Source organism: Polyodon spathula, chromosome 10, assembly GCF_017654505.1.
Source record: "Polyodon spathula isolate WHYD16114869_AA chromosome 10, ASM1765450v1, whole genome shotgun sequence".
NCBI lineage: Eukaryota > Metazoa > Chordata > Actinopteri > Acipenseriformes > Polyodontidae > Polyodon > Polyodon spathula.
In genome coordinates this window covers 38,556,991-38,579,504 of record NC_054543.1, presented here as the reverse complement: position 1 = coordinate 38,579,504, position 22,514 = coordinate 38,556,991, and the positions used below count along the sequence as shown (strand labels likewise).

The window sequence follows — 22,514 nt, the reverse complement described above, 5'->3', positions numbered from 1 at the left end:
AACAGTGTAGCAAAGCAAAAGCACTGAAAATATGTTAAACACAGACAAAAATAATAAATCACAGATAAATATGAAAAACGGATGCACATATGTTTTGTAGAGCGTTCTCTTATGTAGCATTAACTGCTTACTACTATATATATATATATATATATATATATATATATATATATATATATATATATATATATATATATATATTATTTGAAGCACATTATATTGGATTTTGCAGTGTTACATGATTAACATTTTCATTGGGATTTGCAGGCTGCCCATAAGAAAAACATTAACAGCAACAAATTATAAATGACACAGATATTTGGTCATTCCAGTCATATTATGTATTGCATGTGACTGAACATTGACACCAGCGTGGTTTTAAACTGCTGCAGGTAGAGAATTGATAGTCATGACCCTGTTGGATAAATTCCAGAATAACTGGATGTTTACCAAACTATGCTGTAGGGCGGTATTTTTTCACACTGATTTTGCAGTTGTACCATATTTTCCCCATGGTTGTGTTATGCGTTTGCCATAGTTTACCTTGGTTTGCCATTTTTATGAATATGCTTTACCATACCTCGCTGGTCTTTATTTAACACTTACCTCTTTCTTTACTGTGCTTTCACTATGATTTATTACACTTTGCTTTTCTTTTACTATGGGAAACTTTTATACACTTTGAACCCTGGTATGACCCAGTTACTTGACCATTTATGAAAACTGTTATATTGCTCAGTACATTTTCATTGATATAGCTTGACACTGGTAATTTTGGTTGGAATCAGTTTGAAAAAGATACTTCAGTTGCAGTTTATATGAATTGTAAAAAACATTTGCAAACATATGTTTTAAGTCTGGATTTAAAAATGAATGAACTTTTGTAGGCAGAGAATTAAAATTACACTTGTACAGAGCACTAAAACTGCAATCATGAACATGCACTTATTACCAGTGCACCATTTTAACAAGTGCTTAAACAAACAAAAGAAAAAAAAAAAACACTTAAAAAACAACTGTCTTTATTAAGACATTTTAAATTTCTAAATAAACCAAAACATGTCAATAACAATTTACAGTTTACAACAAGCAATTTCAACACAATCAAGGCACAGCCTTAACAAAACACATATTTACAATATTTTCTTTCAATTTAACACCCATAATTATTTTAGAGAACTAATGCTAAAATTGTGTCCACACAATGGTGCTTATATGAATTTAAGCCTAATACGTTTTCATATACAGTCATTAGAATGACTTTCTCATCCAGTTTTCAGTCTTAAGGTTTGTATCAGTAGTAAAAATAAACAAACAAAAATGATAGGGTTATTTCAAAGCAGAAAATTGAAGTGCATTCAATTTAAAATAGAGTTTAAACACAACTGCTTTTTCTCCTCTTTAACATAAAATGCCCTGAAAGGTATACGAAAGTTTATTGGTTTGAAATAACAGGATCAATTATATATTTCCAGTGTACAGCAACATCTCTAGTATCATTACATCATTCAACGCCACCATATACAAATATCAGAACAGGTAGTAAAACATTCAAAACCAGTGCACTCTGCCGTTTTGTTTTACATTTCCTAGTGTACAGTACTGTGTGCAATCTGTCAGTAGTGCTCTGAAGAAATGTCCCCTTTTTGTTTTCCGGTATTTCTGTATGTCACATTTTTAAATGTAGTAGTAGAACTCCTGAATAGTGGATTTGTTCCCTGGAACCAAAGGAATGTAATTAGAGACATTAAATCAGTGCATGCTCTGGTGAAAAGTGAAGAAGAGAAAAGCCAGCGTTCGTTATGTGGTTGCATGTCATACACCTACCGTTTGCCATTTAGCATTTGCTCGTTCAGCTTCAAATTTAGCCACTTCTTTGCGGTCATGAACGGACACAAATAGTTTCCAAATGATGAGCAGGATGATCCCGATGGTAAGAACAGACATGGAAACACCCCAAATTATCAAAGGGATATTTGGAGGTTTAGGACAGTCTGTAGCAAGCAAAAAAAAAAAAAAGTTGAAATAAAATAATTGTTCTGTAGATTCACTTTGAGCTTGAATATGTTGATTAAAAGCTCCTACGGCTGCAAGTACAAACAGAAGCATGCTATTTTGTTCCCAGTGCACAGCATGCAGGTGGATAAAGTGTCCCTATAGCTAATATAATACATTCTAATTAAAGTCTACTTTCCTATAAAACAGATGCACATGATGCTAGACTTATGCATACAAAGAAGGTAGCAAGATGCTTGAACCAATATGATCTATCGCCTATAACAAAACAACAACATAACAAAGTACAAGGGTACATATAAACTCACCTGCTTGTTTAAGGTTGTAAACATAAGTCAGTCTGTACTCATCAGCTGACATGTGGAATGAAATAATGCATTCATTATCACTTTGTAAGGTGCATGGAATTGATCTGTTGTCTTTAAAATCTGTAAATACATATTTGAAAGAAAATATACATATATAATATTGCAAATGTAAAGGTAAATTTGGCATAGATTCAAAAGCCCAAATAGTGTATAACTGCATTACAACACTGAATGCTACAGCCTAGGCTTAAAATCTTTTGAATAGTGCTTGGATACAAGAGAGTAAGAAGATATAGTTCTTTTTGTATAGCATTGATTTCCATGTCAATGGCTGGCGAGCTTGAAGTTCTTCTTTGTATCTCATGTTAGTAGCCCAGAGTACTATGGTCAATCAGCTCTGCCAATCAGATAGTCCTATCAACTTGCATTAGTGTGAATTAACTCATAATAATTACTATTAGGGGTTTATGACCAGTAGATGGCTCACAATAGACCTGTCTGTATGACAAGGTAAATAATATGTTCTCTATTGTTAAATGTCACAACTAACACGTATAGATAATGTTCCACGATTTCCATTCAGATAGCCAAGTGACACTGATCAAAGAATGTGCACTTTGACTTTACAAATCTTTCCAATTTACTTTTGCTTTATGGTTAATGGCTAGTAGTTTTTTTTTTTTTAAAGAGCTATTATGATTTAAATAAGGAAACATGTAAGCAAAACTAATAAACATTGTTTAAATTATTATCCAAACAATCTAGTGCTAGTTCTGAAACAAAAATATAATTTTTCACAATTTACAAAAAAAAGAACGGTTCTCATTTTTCACTGGAGACAAAGATCCTTGAGCTTTGTTAAATATCACACTATGTACTTTCTTTTCTGAAAGATACATTAAGGTTTGCTTACCTTCTCTATGAATGACTGTGGTATGGGCGTCTTTACATTTTTCATAGCATTCTTCTGGTGACTGGTCTTTTGCATATAGGTGGCACTCAACACAACTTCTGATAAAATAATACAACAGCACATCAGTCACTGTCAGACAAGTTCTAAATAGTGTACATTTCAAGTGTGTTTTTGTTCCATAGAGAAGGGTAAGTCAGCAAAAGTTCCTGAACTGGTTTTGGAAATATAGACTGTAATATGAGCTGGGTGTATCCCCCAAGGAGCCTTCTTTGAAAACTGGTATTCACTCTTTACTTACTGAACTTGACAAGTATCAGACACTGCCCCAGGGATTCATTCAACAGCATGAGGAATGATATGAGTAACTCATACAGGTGAAATAAAATCTGTCTTTTGTGATGTGGTTTTATGTGTCCTGTCTATTTAAATGACAGTGAATCAGTTAATTATTGTCTGCAAGCAAAAATGGCTATGTGACCATTGACATTAAAATGGTTTGCAATGAAAATAAATAAATACAGATTAAGATGATCAAATCACTTTAGTTAAATAACATGAACAATACTGACACAAGCAAAGATATGTTATAAGTGTACTCTCATTACTCTGAACATCAGTAGTTGTTGGAGCTGACATATAATCCAGGCAATGCTGCCATAATAAATTGCATGTTGATAGATGTTGAATTTCCCCACAGATGAGGATAGATAAATATTACTGCAAACAGATACATGTATAATACAGTTCAGGTTATCATTTGAAAGAAATGCCTTACAGTATATTAAAAACTACAAAGACAGAACAAATACAGGGTCAGACAGCTACAGGCTAATGAATTTAAAAAAAACACAGTATGATACAAGATTATCCATGGTCTATATATAGTATATGTAACAGCTTTATTGTTTTCTCAAACTAAGTGACACCAAAAAGTTACCTTTTGGAACTGCAGGCATCTCCACAGGTGGGGCATCGCTCACAATTACTGCCCGAGGCTCCGGGGTTCGTGCAAACACATTTACCACAAACACACTCTCCCCTTCCATTACAGAGTACGCCATCATCAGAAACACAGGACTCTGTACTTGTGGTACAGTTACAGTATTCACCAATCCAGCCATTGTGACACACACATTCCCCACAGTCACAATTCCCATGACCTGCACAGAGACAAGTATTAACTGGAATATTAGGTAGAACTTCAGATTACAGGGAACACATAAACATATAATTACAGAGTTATGTCTAATTTACAACTACTAATGGTTCATGCACTTACATGGTTCAGTAACTGCAGTTATAAGTGCATTATTCCATTTAATGGAAATGACCTGTGTCACTTGCTTACTATGAGATTACCAGGTAAGAGCAAACAAGTTACTTTATTATTCATTCCCTTTAATCTAGTGCAACTGAATATTATATTGGTCAAGGACTTTTAATAGCACAAAAAGTACACAATGTACAGTACAATAGATATGCTGCTAACAACACTTATTACTTGATAAGTCTTCTAACCTACTGATACTTTCCAGATTCTCAGTACTACACACACACACACACACACACACACACACACACACATATATATATAAACTGCATAGCTACCATATAATCTAAAAAAAGGAACCAAAGCAGTCTGTTTATAGTTTCATAACTGCATGCTGCCACTCTGGTGGTGTAAAAAGTGGTTATTAAAGGTGAAAGGGTTAAATCTATACTTCCTTCCAATAATTCAACTTCATCATTTTCACAGCTCTCCTAATCACTATGTAGTTGGATTGATCATTGTTGATGTACATATTAAGCTTATTAAGTCTCTGAAGTCAGTCTTTCCTTGCCTCATTCTTGGCAGCCTGCAGCTGCACTATGAGTGTAACATCTGAACAGCCTCCCTCTGCTCGGTGCTGCTACTGCAGGTCCATTGTAAAAGTTAACTGTAACTAGCAAATACACCTTTAGGCCCATCATAGAGAAGCCATTTCATTTTTCCAATATTTGTAAGCCAAGCAAAATGTTATAACCACAGACTTATAATTTGTTCCTCAAATTTTGTTATGAGGCCAATAGGATAGGCAACATTTATCACAGCACTTATATTTTACTTTCATTACAGTGACATACCTCCACAAAGAAGCCCTCTGTACCTCACACAGGAAAAGTCATCACACTCACAGTATGCGCCGTAAATGCGTCCAAAACTGGAAGGGTGGCAAACACACTGTCCACAGTAGCACTCTCCTTGCCCATTGCATGATTCCCCCTCCAGATGTTCTTTGCAGTGGCTAGTTTGTATGTTATCTTCAGTGCATTCACAGTGTGGGCCCATGTGGCCGGGGTTGCACACACACATGCCACAGTGGAAAGTGCCCTTCCCTGCACTGCACCGGGAGCTGTTCAACTCTGCTTCATGGTGACAGACACAGCTACACATCGCTTCGATCTCAACCTCCAGCACATCTTGGAATCCCACCGGTTTAATTGTAAAGTGCTTGGGCTTCTTCAGGCAATCTGCTAATTCCACTGTAACATTGAATGAAACCTACAAAGAAAAACGACCATTTTACCATATGATATTGCTTTTCAACATAGCGCTTACAGCACAAATGGCAAGTGCCATTAACAGATGTGTAGGTACAGTTTAATGCAGTGTTTTTTTTTTAAATGGAAACAACATCTTCATAAAAAAGTAACACATACTGATATGCGACAAAATATAGCAGTATAAAATGCAGTAAAATAAATGTTAGAAACCTGACTTAATTTTGGAAATGGTAAAAGGCAATCTCATTGTTAATGCTCTAGAAATGTACAGGGAATTTCCTGAGGAATTATTAACCTTTGAGGGTTTACAGCCATAGGCTTTGCTTCGGGCCACAAGCTTCCAGCTGGTCATTAATTCCCTAGATCTGTACGGTTATTGCTTAAATAATACGAAACATTACAACTCTAAATCCGAATGGTCTTGCATTGCTGTTGTACGGTATGTGCTTAGACTGTTTGTAATTATTACTGACCGTGTCTCCGACCTGAAGATGAGAACATTTTTTCTGTCCTGGACGAACTGTGCCGTCATGACAAATCGCAGTAAAGGAAATTTGTAGGTCTTCAGTGTCACCTTCTACTTCCAGCTCTATTTCTGAGCGCAATTCCTTCAAAATAGAGAGCACGGCCATATCATAAGCACAAAATCTAAAACGGTGTCGAGTTTCCTGCTGGTTGAGGGTTTTAGTATTAGGTACTAATACTAGTATTTGTAATGATGTATATCACCTACAGTATAATATGCAAATGTAATTTGCCCAAAACTACAGTACATGTACAGGCTGAATTACAGTCTACTTCTCAGCTGAATCAGTCCTGTGGAGTTATTCTGAGGAAAGAATATAGCAGAAAACAGGCTCTTTGTGTAGTGAGTGAGTGGAATGATAATAAGACGGCAGCTGTGTACGGGTTTAGCTTAATCTTTCAGTTCAGCTTCATGTCTGAAGTCGAAATCACTGGGTAACAAACACCTAAAACTTCTAACAAGAAGCATGTAGAGGCCTGTCACCTGTCGACCGTGAATCAGACTGGAGGAGGGAGTTGAACTGCGGCTCAGACAATATAAACATCCACACAGCTAGATTCCTTTTTAATATTCTTCATTCAAAATGGCTACTGTTTGTTATTTCTTACATGGGGTTATAAAATATCTATCTTTCTGGGATGATATAAACTGCAAATAAATAATGAGGTGTCTTTAAAATTGGGTCTTTCTTAGTTCTATAACACGACCCATAATATTTTTGTATTGAGCACGTCCCCATGTTGAAGGGTTATCAGCAGTTACCTTTGTGGAGACTTCCAAAAAAAAAAAAGATTAAATGAAAGAACAATCCATCAGCCTCACCCCCACACACACCTATATTTCTTACTTTGTATGCAGTCATGATCAGTTGCAGAATGTTTCTGGAGTCAGACTGAAGTACTCCAACTGTGGCTCCGGGGATCAGCTTAGCATAATTCTACAAGATAACATCATACAAAATAAATGCAAGTGCCAAAAGTCCTGCTTAAACATGTACAGCTTTGTGCGTTACTTATTGTTCATTGTATTCTGCTCAGGCCATATTTTCTGATTTAAATAAGCTTATTATTACTATCTCTAAAAGCTATATATTAAGGATATGATGGAAAAACCCATGTTACCACAAACATTTTAACCTACTTATCCTCACTAGTGTAAACGTAAATTAACATGAATTAACTTGCATTCCTGGTACCTGTAACTTGTGTAATTTAGGAGAGTGTGTGTTATTTTGTATAGCCAAAAAAGCATAGTGAGATGTTAATATATAGTAGCCATTCCATCATAAATGGCACATAATGGTACATAATAAATTATGGTAATCCATTAGTTGTATTTAATTCCATGCATTTGCTTACTTACAGAAATAAGAGACATTAGAGAAAGGGTTTAAATAAACATCATGTTTAAAACTTCATTTTACTGGTGATTAATACAGTAGCAGGAAGATTTTATTAACATCCACGTTGAAATGGTGGTAAGACGACAGGTCTCAAGTGTTAAAAGATTGCTATTTTTTAAAAAGTTTAATCAATTAAACTGATTGCAAATCTTCACATATATTTTATATTTTGAATTTTAGTATATAAAGGTCATCTCACCTCATAGTTGTTTCTCTGATCCTCAGTCACAGCGAAAATGAGAAGAATATTATTTTCTACAAGCTTATCTATTAGTTGTCCAAGTGTTGGATACTCCTAGAAAGTTTTAAAATACAATACCTGTCATGTAATTAACCATTGTTTGGATCAACATGTTTTTTAACCTCTATTAAAATATAGATTATTTGCTAAGCAGGGTGACTAGGAACACCTTACATGAAAAGCCTTTCTAGTTTTCTATTTCTTTAAACCCATTCAAACATTTGGTTATATATATTATATGGATACATTTTCTTTTGTTTTTAAAAGTGTTCCTGTTGTCTTGCACGCATTCTTCCCCTCATGTGTATATGTGAGCCAAATAGGCATGCTTCCTTTACTACGTGCAGCAGTGGATGGTTATAAATAACATTTACTGTAAGCTCTGACATAGCTCAGGATGCAAAACAGAAATTTAACAATGGAATTATTTTGTTATACCCAAACTATGTTGTAAGAAAACACACACCACTAATGTGCTATATTTGGGTTGATAAGTTAATTAAAATAATAAAATATATTAATATATATATATTTTTAATAATACTGAACAAAATGCCTTCACGGCTAAGATTCACAATATACATTATTGGCTGCATTAATATGTTTATTTGTACTGAGGCAGAACCCCCCCCCCCATAATAAATAGGTTCTAGGTTCTATTAGAAAGAGGAGTATCCATTACCAAGACTGTTGATTTGGAATATTCGTTGTTGCTGTCCAGATGGCATTGTCCATCATTAGGAATGACTATTCCTGCCATTTTGCTATCCATTCCAAAGTGGGAGTCAGCATCACTTACAAACACCAAGAGATGCATTGAATCATTCCTCCAGCCAATCTTATCCTGAAAGCATTTTTTTGTTCTGTTGAATGCATTGGATTTTTCATTGATTTAGTAGAAAGAGTTACTTTTAAAAAGCCGTTGTCACAATGAGCTTTATAGTAAACATTTTGCACCATGCACATATGTACAAATATTTACATAAACTTTACAAGTATAATGCTTTCATACAAAGAATACTACCCATACTTTGTTACGATATATTCATAATGGAGGAGGGTATATTTTAATACTAAGTCAATGAAAGGATGTGCCACTAAGTGCTAACAGATAATCATTAGTTTATTTACCCCACAGACAGCTGCTTGCATGACAGCATCAAATCCACATTCTGGAATGTCAATATTAGCTGAAACTTGTTGATCTTTAATGATTTCATTGAATCTCTCAGCACTATCAGTCAGAGGAAGAACATGTTTGTATCCAAAAGTTGGCAAGCAAAATTGGTCAACGCCCCTGGGGAAAAAAAAGTGTCATTACCATCCCTTTTATCTTGTTTTTTTTTTCTTTTTTTTTCCCCCAGCACGTTTTATCCATATTGAGTTAAACTGTAATAAGATGTGATTATCTGGTTATTGGAACACTCAGTAAGATCCATAGAACCTGAACACATTTTTTGTATTTCTTTTATCGTTCAAAGAATACTCTTCATTATGATTTAGAGCTGTTTCACCACTGTCTTTAGAAAAGGCACATGTAATTTTGCACACTATCTCCCCAAGGCTAACAACAGAGTGGACGGTAATCCAAACAACCAGAATTTGTTTTGCACAAAACATTAGGAATGTCTCCAGCATTCTATCCAAATATTTTAGATTGTGCATTAGCAATCGAAGACCCATAAATACAGTCCCATTGCCATGCAACCCAGCTTCCAATAAGTAGCTGTGCCCTCCAGCTCTGGAGGGTGACAAGGAGTCAAAACATTCTGATTATGAGGCAGTTACCTTGGATAAAATAGATAAAATAGTAACCGATGTCCTTTTTTTGAGAGATACATTTAAATATAGATAAATTATTGCTGTAAACTGTGTAAATATGCACGAATGCAAAGACAATACAAAATGAAAAACTGCTGTCTGGACATGCCATAGGCAAGTTCAATTGGTACAAGATGTTTTTCGCTAAGCTGTGATACCAGTACTTGAATAAGAATAACACTTACTTGCATGGGTTCTTTAATTCTTCTGGAGTTTTTCTTATAAACGGTAAGACTGGTTTCTCAACAAATGATCCAAATCCTAGGTGGAACTTGCTGGTAAGCTTTGCCATTTCCTTGGAGAGTGTAGTACCCAGCTCCTTAATCATTTCAAGGTCGTCAACCATAGATGCTGACAGGTCCATCAGGTAGTAGACATCAACAGGGTAATCTTCAGCTTGCTGGACATCAACTTGGAATGTGACCTCAGTAGCTGCCAAGAAATAACGAAAGTTTGGGTTTTGTTCAGTGATACTTGAACCTTTCCTGACAAACAATATGTTCCTGCATATTTTGTGAAAGAACTTGATTTGACCTTCATTTGATACATGTATTCTAAAATGAATATACATTTTAGAATCATAATATTGTATTATATATATATATATATATATATATATATATATATATATATATATATATATATATATATATATACACACACACACACACACACACACACACACATATATATATCTCAATACAATACATAATTTAGACTTGGGATGCAAACACCAAGTAATGCTCTGCAGGGATGTGAGTGCCATATTAAATAATTCAAAAGCTTGTGGTTTTTATTTAGTAATGTTGGTCAGAAAGATTGCTTTCAACATTATAATATATGACTGTTTACCTGGTCGTAGTTTTAGAGTCATTTTTTGAGGCGCTATTTGGGTAACATCCCTGTTGTTTTTCTGGCTTCTTCCACCTCCCAAAGATTTTTTTTTCTGAATCACAACCTTGGTGACGGGAAATTCAATGAAATCCTCTGGACATCCTTCCATCAGAAGATTGGTTAGATTGTCACACCTTTTACTGTTAGATAACGAGTCTGTGAAATTCTAGGAGATAGCAAAGCAAACAAACAAAAACATAAATCTTCACTGAATACTCTTTTTAATACAGTAACACAATATTCTGCACAATTTTTTCGTTACCTCTTTGAGTTATAGCAATTATTCTGGAATGTGATACATGCTGAATATTTGTCAAATGGATCTATTTCATTCACCTCAATACTGATATAAACTAATGAACTACTACTACTACTACTAATAATAATAATAATAATAATTTTTGAATACACTTCAATGTATACAAGACAATATTGAGTACACTGTAATGTATAAAAGCTGAACCCTTTATTAGTCATTACAATTCTGCCAGTTTTATGGGTATGTTTTTAATGGAGGTGGGGATTTAACACAAATGCTACAAGAGACAAATGTAAGTTTTTGGTCCAGTGCAACATTTCAATAAAGAATGAATCAAAACAAAACTACAAATAAACAGGTAATGGATACTGTGTGCCGCATTTTAAAATATTTCGAAGTTAGTGTTATTGTATCAGCGCTGTCTATAAATACCACTGCTGTGCAAACCGTTAATAAAATGTGTACACAACTTCATTAGTAATTATGTTGGTTTGCCAGTATAAACTGTTAATAATGATTCGTTAAGGCTAGGGTTAGGGTTCTTGGTTTCCCAGTGATAAATGATAATACTGAATGGTCAATGTTAGTGTTGGGGCAAAGATTTGAGTATAAAAATGACCTTGGTGTAAATAGGCGCTGATATATATATATATATATATATATATATATATATATATATATATATATATATATATATATATATATATATATATTCACAGCAGTGTAATGTAACCGATTTGTTTCACAGAAATCTCTATGAAGTTACCTCTTGAGAACACCACGCGCAATGTGGTCCAAGCTGCAAGCAGTCGTCACATGTCATCCCGCTCTCAGTAGAACACGTTCCTATGGTTATGGTTAAGGAATGGTTATAGCAGTTCACGTTCTCACGAACTTAAATTTACTGTTCCAGGATTCCATGAAAACATATTTTATTCAACTGCAGTTAAACTTAACTGTAATAATAATCATTTAGCAATTAGGCCTACTGTAGTCTGCATCTTGTCACCACACACACGCACACAGACACAAAAAAACAAAAAACAAACAAACAAACAAACAAAAAAAAAAAAAAAAAAAACGTATTTTACCGTGTTGGAATTGTTAGTGACCAGTTGGCTTCATATATAAAGCTAACTGGTCACGAGGATATGGCGTGTGAAACATCATTAAAACAGAGGTGTAATACTTTCGACTTTGTTTCAAACTATGCTTGTAAAGAAATCTGCAAATTAATGCAACTAAATGGAATCCTCCTTGGCCAATCACATTTGCACAAAAAGGAAACCGACATATGTATTTTATGATACCGTACAGGTGTCTCTCCAATGTGAATCAAATACTGTTTTGAGTTGCGCTGTGGGCTACTGTACAGTGATTTCAATCAATATTTGAATTAAAATGTGTACAATTTTGTATTGCCGTCTTTTGCATTTTTTTAAAATGTTTGAACGTTACTGTATAGGCAATGAGGTTACAAATGTTTATTCTGGAAAATATATCTTGAATGTATGTTTCCCTTCCGCACGCAATGACTGTATCAAACATTTTCCACGAATATACATACTTCGTCTTTAACGTATCATACATTTTCTTAAACTAACACACACACACACACGCGCGCGCGCATATATATATATATATATATATATATATATATATATATATATATATATATATATATATATATATATATATATATAAACAAACAAAAACCTCTTTCCACATCGGGTACCATATAGCTAAACCCCTAATCTTTTCAGGTGATAAGTGTATGACAACTGACAATAGCAATACTGGTACTGTAATCTGAGATTTGTGGGTTTATAAAACTTTAGAAGTGGTCTAAGAATCTAAAATGCGTGTTTGACTTGATTAACGCGACTATGCGATAGGTTACTTGTACGCTTACCTTCCACAAAGCCGTGCCTGAACAGAAAAAGAATAACGCTGATCACTGTAATCCCCATTAGTCTCCACTGCTGCTTCGGCTGTATAGATAAAAACGGTAATTGTTATATAATATTAACGCATTGGTTTTCATTTCCGCCATCAGTTTTATTCAAGTTTACAACCGTTTAAATGAATGAGGACAGTATAGAACTGCAACCTGAAGTTGACACAAAAAATGCGAGCCTTACCTGTCTAGGTGAAACTGGCTCTGCGAAGGCTGAGACATTCTAACGTGCCTAGCCCTATACCCGCTTCCTGGTTTCTCTACAGGTAAGGGCATAAAAATAAAGGTGTGGAAATTTATGCACGCGGTGAGATCATAAACGGTCGCTCCAAATAACTGGGCTGCGCAGTTTGATTAAACTTTAAATCTGTTGTTAGTTTTAAGTACCAATTATCCCCCAAATGTAAGAATGTTTTTCAAATAGTATAATCAAATTATGTACAGAAGTGTTCTGTTAATGTATTATTTTATGTTTCTACTTGTCCATTATTGGAACACAGCATGTTATACTGCTTATCAATATCTGATATCATGGCGATATTTACTGCAGGCTTCCTTAATGTGACTTAATTATATGGCTTTACATTTGTATATATCTTTAAGAAGACAGATATGAGAAACTAGACTGATCACAACATCAAATAGCATGAGGTATGTAGAGGTTATCTATTATTATTATTATTATTATTAATAATAATAATAATAATAATAATAATAATAATAATAATAATAATAATAATAATAATAAATAACAATAATAATAATAAACCTGCATGGGTTTAAGACTGGACCTTTTAAATAACAATACATACAAAACCAAAGAGCTTTATTATCTAGTATGAATTCTTTAAAAGTGTCTAGCTCACAAAATAAAACTTCCTTTCAATCATTCTTTTGTGATAGACCTAACATTTTGTATCAGTATTAGACAGTTCTGGAAATAAGTGCAACTTTTAAAGATAACCCATTGCATAACATTCTTATCTTATATATTTGCACATGTAAGTACCAAGTAAGCTATACTGGCAGCACTGTTATGTAGTTTTATATTTTACATTATTCAATACTTTGGAAATTTTGAAGTGAAATGAAATTAAAACTGTTTATTGTTATATAATTTGTCATTATATGCACAATCAAATATAGCGTTTAACTGAAATGTTGAGGTGGCATATGAAAAAGCAAGTTCTGCATGTTTATATGGATCACTGACATACTGTAGTTGGAGGGCTTTTTTTTTTTTTTTTTTTTTTTTTTTTACCTGTGTTTCCTTAGCAGCTTGGCCACATGGGGATGTCAAATAGAATTGCTCAGTGTAGGAGAGTTCAAACTGACTTGAAATCCAGCAGGTTTTGGAACGTCTCCCCACCTTTTACAACCTTGCACCTCCTACCAAGGGACTGGAGTGCAATTCCGACTGTGGTGGACAGTACTGGTCATATGTAAATGGATACTGTATATATATAATGTGGATTTTAGTTTTTTCTACTTTCTGTTGTTTTTATTGTAAAGACCAGAAAGACCTTTAGCAGAGGACCCCCTACAAATTAAAAAAAAGCTTAATAGATAAATAAACACAATCTGATCCAGAATAGGCAGAGAAGAGTAACTGGCAGACCCTTTTGGCAAAGGATCTTGTAGACCTGTTTTATCACGTAGTCTCAAAGAACTATAATGGTAGGTTGAAGTCTACATCCCCAAACAATATATACCCACTATAGTTAACAAGTTTAAAGTCAATCTCACTGTTTAACATCATCAAACTCCTACAGTATATATTGTCAACACAACCCAGAGTGGAACACATCCATTCTGCCAGGCAGGAGAAGCGATGTAAAGTATGATTCCCACAATGTAAAATATGTAAAGGTCAAAAAAAATTCAGTCATTTTAGGATTGGTAGCTGCCTGGCATGGAGGGGAGACCATAGAGTCATATTTGTGACAAATGAATAGTTATTGTAGGTTAGTCCAGATAGAAACAATGGGGGTTTCTATTAAATGGACCACACTAACTATTATTTGTCACAGAGTTTTTAAAAGTTGTTGTAGGCACAGCAGCAATAGCAAAAATGGCCACAGATTAAAAGACTACATGTCCCATAGTTCCTGAAAGCCAGAAGGACTGCAGTGATGGGAATTCTGGGATATATAAAGGGGAGGGTTTTTACAGTTGAGGAGAGTAGAGTAGGCAGAGGGGATCTGTGAGGACCGTATTGAATGAAGAAAAACAAAAGATCGAGGATTGCAGCTACTAAACGAACCCGGGATTTCAACAAAGAAGGATTCAAACCAGGAGCTGCAGAGGTGGGAGACGAACTCCACAAGGCCTGAAATAGGCTGCCTGTTTTTTATTATTGTGTGTGAAGCCAGACCCGTTCTAAGTGTGCACTCTGGTCAGAGTGCAAACGATCTGAAACGTAGGACCAGTTACAGGGCCCCTTGCATGGACCTCTCAGAACTACATTTCCCATCATCCTCCTGCTCACATATGTAATGGAGATGGAGTTTACCAGTGACCAGGAGGATAATGGGAAATGTAGTTCTGAGAGGTCCATGTGGGTATATGGGAAGCCATCTTGAGGCAGGGAATGTAATTTAAAAGTTTAAAAAAGTGGTCAAAATGTAAAAAAAAATTAAAATAAAACAATACACACACGTTACGTAAACAGTTGTAGCAACAGATGGGAACATGTAACACAATTAAATAAAAAAGGTCCTTATGTGCCCTTTAAGGACCTGGTTCAATTACACAGGAAATTAGCTGGCCCTAAGATAAAAAGGGAGAACAAAGTAGAGTCTCCAAAGAGCTTAGTGAGTATGTTTCCCTTTTCTCATACAAATTGATTCCCAGAGCAAAAGGGTAACAGAAAGGTGTTTAAAATGAGAAAAAAAATGACAGAGAGAAAAAGGGGACCCCCAGCTAAGCCAGTATTGGTAGACCAGCATACAAAGAGGGAGGGAAAAGGGATGGCAATGCAATGTACCATAGACAAAAGTATGACTGACACTACAGTAACTTCCCCAGAGATAGGAATTGAAGTAGATGATAATAACAAATCTTTTTTGCCTGGTAGTGAACAGTTTGTTAGGGAACAAGAAAATGATCCTACCTTAGTGAATTTGAAAAACCAGGTGGTATCAGTAAATGGAAAATGTAGTGATTAATCCACACTTCATGGTGAAAAATAACTTAGTTTACAGGAATACTATTATTAATGACAGCCCAGTAGAACAATTATTAATACCACCTATATTTAGGAACTCAGTATTGAAGTTAATGCACAACCATTTATTTGGAACTGATCTAGGGGGAAAGAAAACCCTCCAAAGCATTTTATAATAATTTTACTGGTTAGGGTTCTGCAAGGATGCAGAAAACTTTTTTCAGTCCTGCCCGCAGTACCAAAAAGCTAGTCCCAGACCACACTTAAGAGCACATTTAAAACCTATGCCAATCATTGATATTCCCTTTGAGAGAATTGCAATGGACCTCATAGGTCTATTAAATAAGTTTGCACGCAGTCATGAATATATTTTTGGTCACCATGGACTATGCCACCTGCTATCCGGAGGTGATCCCATTAAGAAATATAACATCCAAAACCATAGCAAAATAATTAGTTCAGGTATTTACACAAGTTGGAATACCAAAAGAAATATTGACTGATCAGGGTACTCTCTTTATAAATAGACTGATGAAAGAATTATGCAATTGCAATTAGGGAGGTTCCAACAGGGTTTTTGCTTTTGAGCTTTTTGTATGGGAAACACTCGAGCGGTATTCTAGATATTGCAAAAGAGACGTGGGAGGCTCATCAGTCGAAAGGGAAAAACGTTGTTGATTATATCATAAAACTTCAAGAAAGAATTAAAAAAATAACCCCCATTGTGCAAGAGCATATGAGACACCCAGGCAAGACAGGTGGGTTACTGTAATAAAACAACTAAACAGCATCCCTTTAATCTGGGAGATAAAGTAGAGATAGAGTAATATGGGAGATAGAGAAGAGATAGAGTAATCCGGGAGATAGAGTAGAGATAGAGTAATCTGGGAGATAGAGTAGAGATAGAGTAATCCGGGAGATAGCGTAGAGATAGAGTAATCCGGGAGATAGAGTAATGGTGCAAGTTCCTACCCCAGAGAGTAAATTATTTACACAGTGGCAAGGGCCTTATGAGGTCATAGATGCAGTAGGTCCTATAAATTTTTATAAACCCAATAAACACAGAACTGAGCAATTACATCACATTAATTTATTAACCATGTGTCGAATGAGAGGTTTTAACAATAAATCATGTTAATAAAGAGCAGAAAACTGTTAATATGGGCCCAGATTTAAAATTAGAGCAAGTGAAAGAGGTCAAAAAGCTTGTAGCAAAGAATCAAGTTTTTTTTTTTTTTTCTAATTTGCCACGAAGAACATCACTTACACATCATGAGATTATCACACTCCCAGAAGTTTGGGAAGCAAAACTAGTTGATGTGCAAAAATAAGTAGTCTCTGTTAAAATTAGACTCAGGAATCATCTAGTCCGTGAAATAACCAGATAGTCATGATAGCAAAACCGAATGGTACTTGGAGGTTTTGCAATGACATTAGACAGTTGGTCATGGTCAGAGTGTGGAGAACAAAGTATCATCCAGAAACTGGAATAAATAAATCATGATTTACCACTTGCAAACGGGTTTGCAACATAGGACAAGTTACAGGGGACCATGCACAACTAGACTGTGTATCCAAGAAACACTGAATATTGCAGTGTCAGACAACAGTGCTTTTAAACCAAACAAAAAGAGACACATAAGACAGTATTTGGCTGTTAAGTGTTTATTTTTATATGGACTGTGTTGATGCACTGTGAGTGGAAAACAGTGCATCTATTATAATTGTTAGTCAGGGATCAAGAAGTGTGGTAGTAGCCAAAGACTGGGTTAGACTTTATATTGTTTAAAGTTAATAAATACTTAACTTTGTTTGTGATCCTGGTTTCCGTCCTTCTCTTGTATAGCACACTTCAGACAGAGTCCACAATAAATAGAGCTCAAAGCTCACACATGGTTTTAGAAGTGGGATTCTGACTGAAGAAAAGAAGGTTGCTAACCCACAGAGACTCTTAGTGCTATATAGATAGGTTTTCTGTTTTTCGGGTTTTACTAATTGTATTTTTCAGTGCTTATTTTGTAGCTATTTTCGAGTTTTATGTAAATATTTTTTTTCGGGGCTTTCGTTTTTGACAGACTGTATAAAATTTGTGTTTTTGGTTATTTTCCAAAATGCTTGAGAGTTTTTTTTTTTTTTCTGCAAAAATATGTATCGTAGTAACTCGACTGTTAAGTTGTACTTTCTTTCCTTTGTTGTCTTCCACAATGAAATCCCTATGGTCAAGGGCACATTCTTCTGGGGTTTTTGTGTGTAGGCATTTTTGTACATTTCGCTACAATTTTGTTTTGTCCTCCATATCTTAACTGTAATACAGCGTAAAATCCCACTAACAAGCCTCCATCCTGATTGTAATCTCATTTTAAATCTCACAGAGTCTCCAAAAGAAATGTAGGAATGTGCTGTCACTCAGTAGTTGGGGTGGGTTTGAAGTATTCAGAACGAATCAATGGTAGAAGCAAGTCAAGAAGGCGGGACATTGCCCAGCAGCACTGGGAAATGTATTTATTATTATTTTTGTAGTAGGTTTTATTTTTTAATGGAAAAAGGGTAAAGTCAACATGAATTGATTAACCATTTCAACAGTTTTTCCAGTGTTTTCCTGTGCTTATTAGCTCTCCACCGATTTCATTTTTTCTTGTATTGGGGGTGTTTTATCAAGTTTTATCAAAAGCCCTATATATAGATCAAGTAAAATCAAAATGGTGGATATTGCAAACATACTCAAGTTGCTCACACAAAGCCAACACACCATCAACCCGGCTCAGCAAGAATCCACTAAGGCAATGCAGGAGCTTCATCAAACGAGAATAGCCGACTACTACAGGAGCAGTTAAACGAAGCCTGACAAGAACAAAGTACCCTGATGCAGCAAAACTTGAGTTGTGCAAAGTTAATAAATACTTACCTTCGTTCGCTATCCTGGTTTCCTTCTTTCTCTTGATAAGCACAATTCAAAAAATAAATAAATAGAGCTCAGAGCTCACATATTATTGTATCTCGCAATTCTGAGGAACTGCAGAAAAGCCAAAGATCTAAGGCAGTCCGCAGCAGAATAACTGAATGATGACTTTCAGAAATTTATCATGCTCAGTTGTGTGATCACTTTTATGATGAATATCTGTGATGTTAACCTGAATGGCAGTCTGCAAGTGCTGTTCTGAATCACCAGCACAACACTGCAGTGCCGGTGACCTCAAAGACTGGTGTCAGTAAAGGCCGAATGAAAGGATTTTGCCCATGAGCACAAACCCCTTCTGAAAAAATACTTAAGTATTAAGTATTTTCAAGAAAACAAAGAAAAGCCCAGAATCACAAAGGTGTCAGTGATCACAGGGTTTGAGGTTTGTGACTAGGTTTGTCTGAGTTTTTTTTATCTAACTGTAGATCCTGGTGCTAGAATGTGTACCTGCAGACTCAGTGACTGAAAGCCAACACCTATGATTATTGTACCTGTGTGTTACAATTAGACAAGAATCATGAAGGAAAACAATGGTTCCAAGTAGCTTGTACTTTATAACATTGTGTGATGAAAGGACACATTGCATTCTTGGAAATGAAGCCCCTGAGGATGGGTTTGCCTGTGCCTTCCCAGTACAAGTATTTTAATATGCAGCAAACTGGAAGAGGCTGTGGGCAATGACACCAATACCAACAATTAGGGGATATAAGAAATCCAGACAAAGGCTTCCAGGGGGTGATAAGCCACTATCAGACAAGTGAGTTCAGTGAAGCAACCATTTACAGTATTTCATGCCCAGACAAGGGTAAACTATACATTACAAGAAAGTGGGAGAATTCGACCCATTCATTTCTATTTACATGGTAGATGGTTAGAAATCCCCACCATTTCAACAGCTAATATATTCCACCCTCAGTATGGTGCCCACTGTTTCTCACGAGTTTGAATCTGTTTTGCATCATATTAAACCACCTTCATTAGAAATTAGATAGTTTAGAACATTTTGTAATTCAAGACAGCTCAACAGAGGCTCTCTCATTGAATTCATTTTTTTGTTTTTGTTTAACTGTTTAAAGACCAGGCACTTTGCCTTCTGTTAGCATTCAGTTTAACAAGTATATATGCAGCTTCCCTTTCGGTCACAGGCTGTGAAGCTGTATTAAAGTCAGTAGAGAGTAAACTTTGGGTTGAGTAATATGGCTTCAGGGCTCACTCTATAGCTTCTTTAATGTACTCTTTTTTTTATATATTTAACTGTATTGTAATACTTTTGTATTATATTTCAGACTTTAAGACTTAATAATAGTATATGTTTACATTTAGTTTCAATAATAAAGATGGCATCATTATTATTTTATTGGTATCGGGACTAAATAACTACATTTATGACAGCTATACAGTTCAAAAAAATATTATTTTATTATTCCATAATAAAAGCACAAAAGTAATCTTAATGTGTTCAATATGTATAAATGTCATAACTTGTAGGCCATTTTATAATTCTGGCAATAAGTTTAAATACAAATACATTAGGGCAGATTTTTTGAAATGATCAAATGTGTCTTTTTATTTCTAAAATGGAATTTAATTGGGTAAAATGAACAAATTGGTTTGCTGTTTAGCTCTCCCTACTAGGATAGTAATTACATTACTTTTTAAAGTGTTGTTAAAGCTTCAAATCATGAAACTTACCATAAGTAGTTTCCTTTGCTAATCATACAGAATAAACCAAACAACGTGTCATCAAGGAAGTAGCATCTGGTGCAAGGATGTACATTTTGATGGAAATTACATTGACGTGGAGAAACCGGGGGGGCGGGGAATAACTGGTGGCCTGCATGCTCTGCTCCTGTCGTAAGTAACTTATTGAGTTAGTAGTGGCTGGGTTATTGCCTTGTGTAAGTAATTTTGCAATAAAATTTTCTATTGGATAACATTAAAAGGCATGACAAAGGTTACTAAATAACCGTTTTCGTGGACTAAATACATGTTCACAAAATAGTCTCATAAAAAAAAAATGAAATAAAATAAAATTAAGTGAGTTATGTTAATAGATCCCACAATTTCATAAGGTGTGAAAAGTATTCTTTATATGGGTTTGTTTGTCTTTTTCCCCCAAAGTTAAAAGACTGATAACACTGCAGTTGTTTAGTTTCTAAAGAGCACAGTTGCAGTGCAGGCACAGTCCTTATCTTTGCCTGTCATGTCAGTGCAACTCACCACAGAATTGAAGGGAGAGCCATCTGCTGCATTGGATTCTATTTTCACTCCACACCCTCTGTCTATTTTACTACCGTCAAACTGTGTGCCAAATCGTGATTTGAGTCTGTTCCACACTGCAATGCAAGCATAGGAACTGAATTATACCAAAAGAGACTAAAAGGCAGAAATAAACACAATTTAAACTAAACAGATGTTAAATTCAATTTACATATATCAATGAAATCAACTTGCAGTTGAAAGAAATTGACAGCTTATATATAAAAAAGCATAATGAGCACAAACTTGTACAACTATACACACAGGAAATCTTACAAAAGAAAAACAAAATGCACAGCACTCTGTTCAAACAGTACACTGTGATTACATGACTTCTTTATGAAGGCTGTAAAGCTTCAAATCATTAAACTTACCATTAGCAGTTTCCTTTGATAGCATAATGAATGAACCAAACAACTTCAGTTATCAAGAGAGAGAGAAAAAAAAACAAAGAAGAAAATAAGTATGAACTTCACAGCTCTCCTTTAACCAAGTAACATAAAATCAATGTAAAATACTGTATTCCAAAGACCTTGGCTTGATTTATGTGCTTCATTTATGCCAGTGTGTGCATTTGAGTAATGAATGATAGTAGCAACTGGTCGACTGATATAAAAATACCAAGTGCGCATTAGTTGCCAGATAATAGATTAAATTTAGATGGATGGACAAATGTGCTACTCTTCAAGGATGACACATGGAAAAAATATGCCAGTGTATCATTTTATACTGAAACCAGTCAAGATGAGGTCTGTGTTGAGCTGCTGACTTGATTTCCCATTACAGCAAACATTCTGAGAACAGATAAAGTGGATACTTGACATGTCTATTAGCTAGTTTATGTCTAATTGTATCATGTACCCCGAGAAGAAATACTGTAGTTGGTTAAAATAATTTGCAGTGTTTTCTTTCAGCGCCTCTAACTGGAAAATACAAAGGTGTCCTGATTTGCTATAATGAGACTGAGGTGCAGATTTGCTATAATGAGACTGAGGTGAATGTATTATTATTTTTCATCTTTGTTTTTTACTGATAAAATCACACAAAAATCATAAACCTTATACAGTGAGGCTGAATTCATTTAGCGGTTCACAATACAACCCAATATCCCCATACAGCATGTGGTAATAAAGTGTTCAGCTACTGTGAACAGCAGAAAAGTATGGCAAAGTTCAATCAGACTGGTCTTCTTTGCAGCAACTACTGGTTACTGCACAGTATTTCAACTTTGGATTGTTTTTGTTGTTTG

General features: G+C 35.0%; 1 protein-coding gene across 4 annotated transcripts; it reads right to left on the bottom strand.

Annotated features, from left to right (window-relative positions):
- Positions 1-1,005: 1,005 nt before the first annotated feature.
- LOC121322440 (integrin beta-6-like) lies at positions 1,006-21,733 on the bottom strand. 4 transcript variants are annotated; one of them, XM_041262409.1, is made up of 17 exons: positions 21,640-21,733; positions 21,227-21,342; positions 12,837-12,915; positions 11,691-11,770; positions 10,624-10,831; positions 9,957-10,203; positions 9,082-9,247; positions 8,633-8,794; positions 7,909-8,004; positions 7,155-7,244; positions 6,255-6,389; positions 5,362-5,779; positions 4,175-4,397; positions 3,238-3,335; positions 2,325-2,444; positions 1,828-1,994; positions 1,006-1,718 (listed from the first exon to the last, which is right to left on the bottom strand). In XM_041262409.1, exons 1-17 carry the CDS (start codon positions 21,662-21,664, stop codon positions 1,617-1,619), a joined length of 2,532 nt encoding a protein of 843 aa, XP_041118343.1. In that variant the 5' UTR covers positions 21,665-21,733; the 3' UTR covers positions 1,006-1,616. The 4 variants fall into 4 exon arrangements, with proteins under 4 accessions (XP_041118343.1, XP_041118344.1, XP_041118345.1 ...); XM_041262410.1 differs by having other exon boundaries at positions 5,413-5,779; XM_041262411.1 differs by lacking the exon at positions 6,255-6,389.
- Positions 21,734-22,514: the final 781 nt, after the last annotated feature.

What these genes read in the sequence shown, in the direction of transcription:
- LOC121322440 (XM_041262409.1), bottom strand. Translation starts at nt 21,664, where the DNA reads ATGCTATCAAAGGAAACTGCTAATG. An exon ending in GCGCGTGGTGTTCTCAAGAG is followed by an intron (nt 10,832 to 11,690) that starts GTAACTTCATAG and finishes GCTATCTCCTAG; the next exon opens with AATTTCACAGACTCGTTATC. An exon ending in TGATCATGACTGCATACAAA is followed by an intron (nt 6,390 to 7,154) that starts GTAAGAAATATA and finishes TCTATTTTGAAG; the next exon opens with GAATTGCGCTCAGAAATAGA.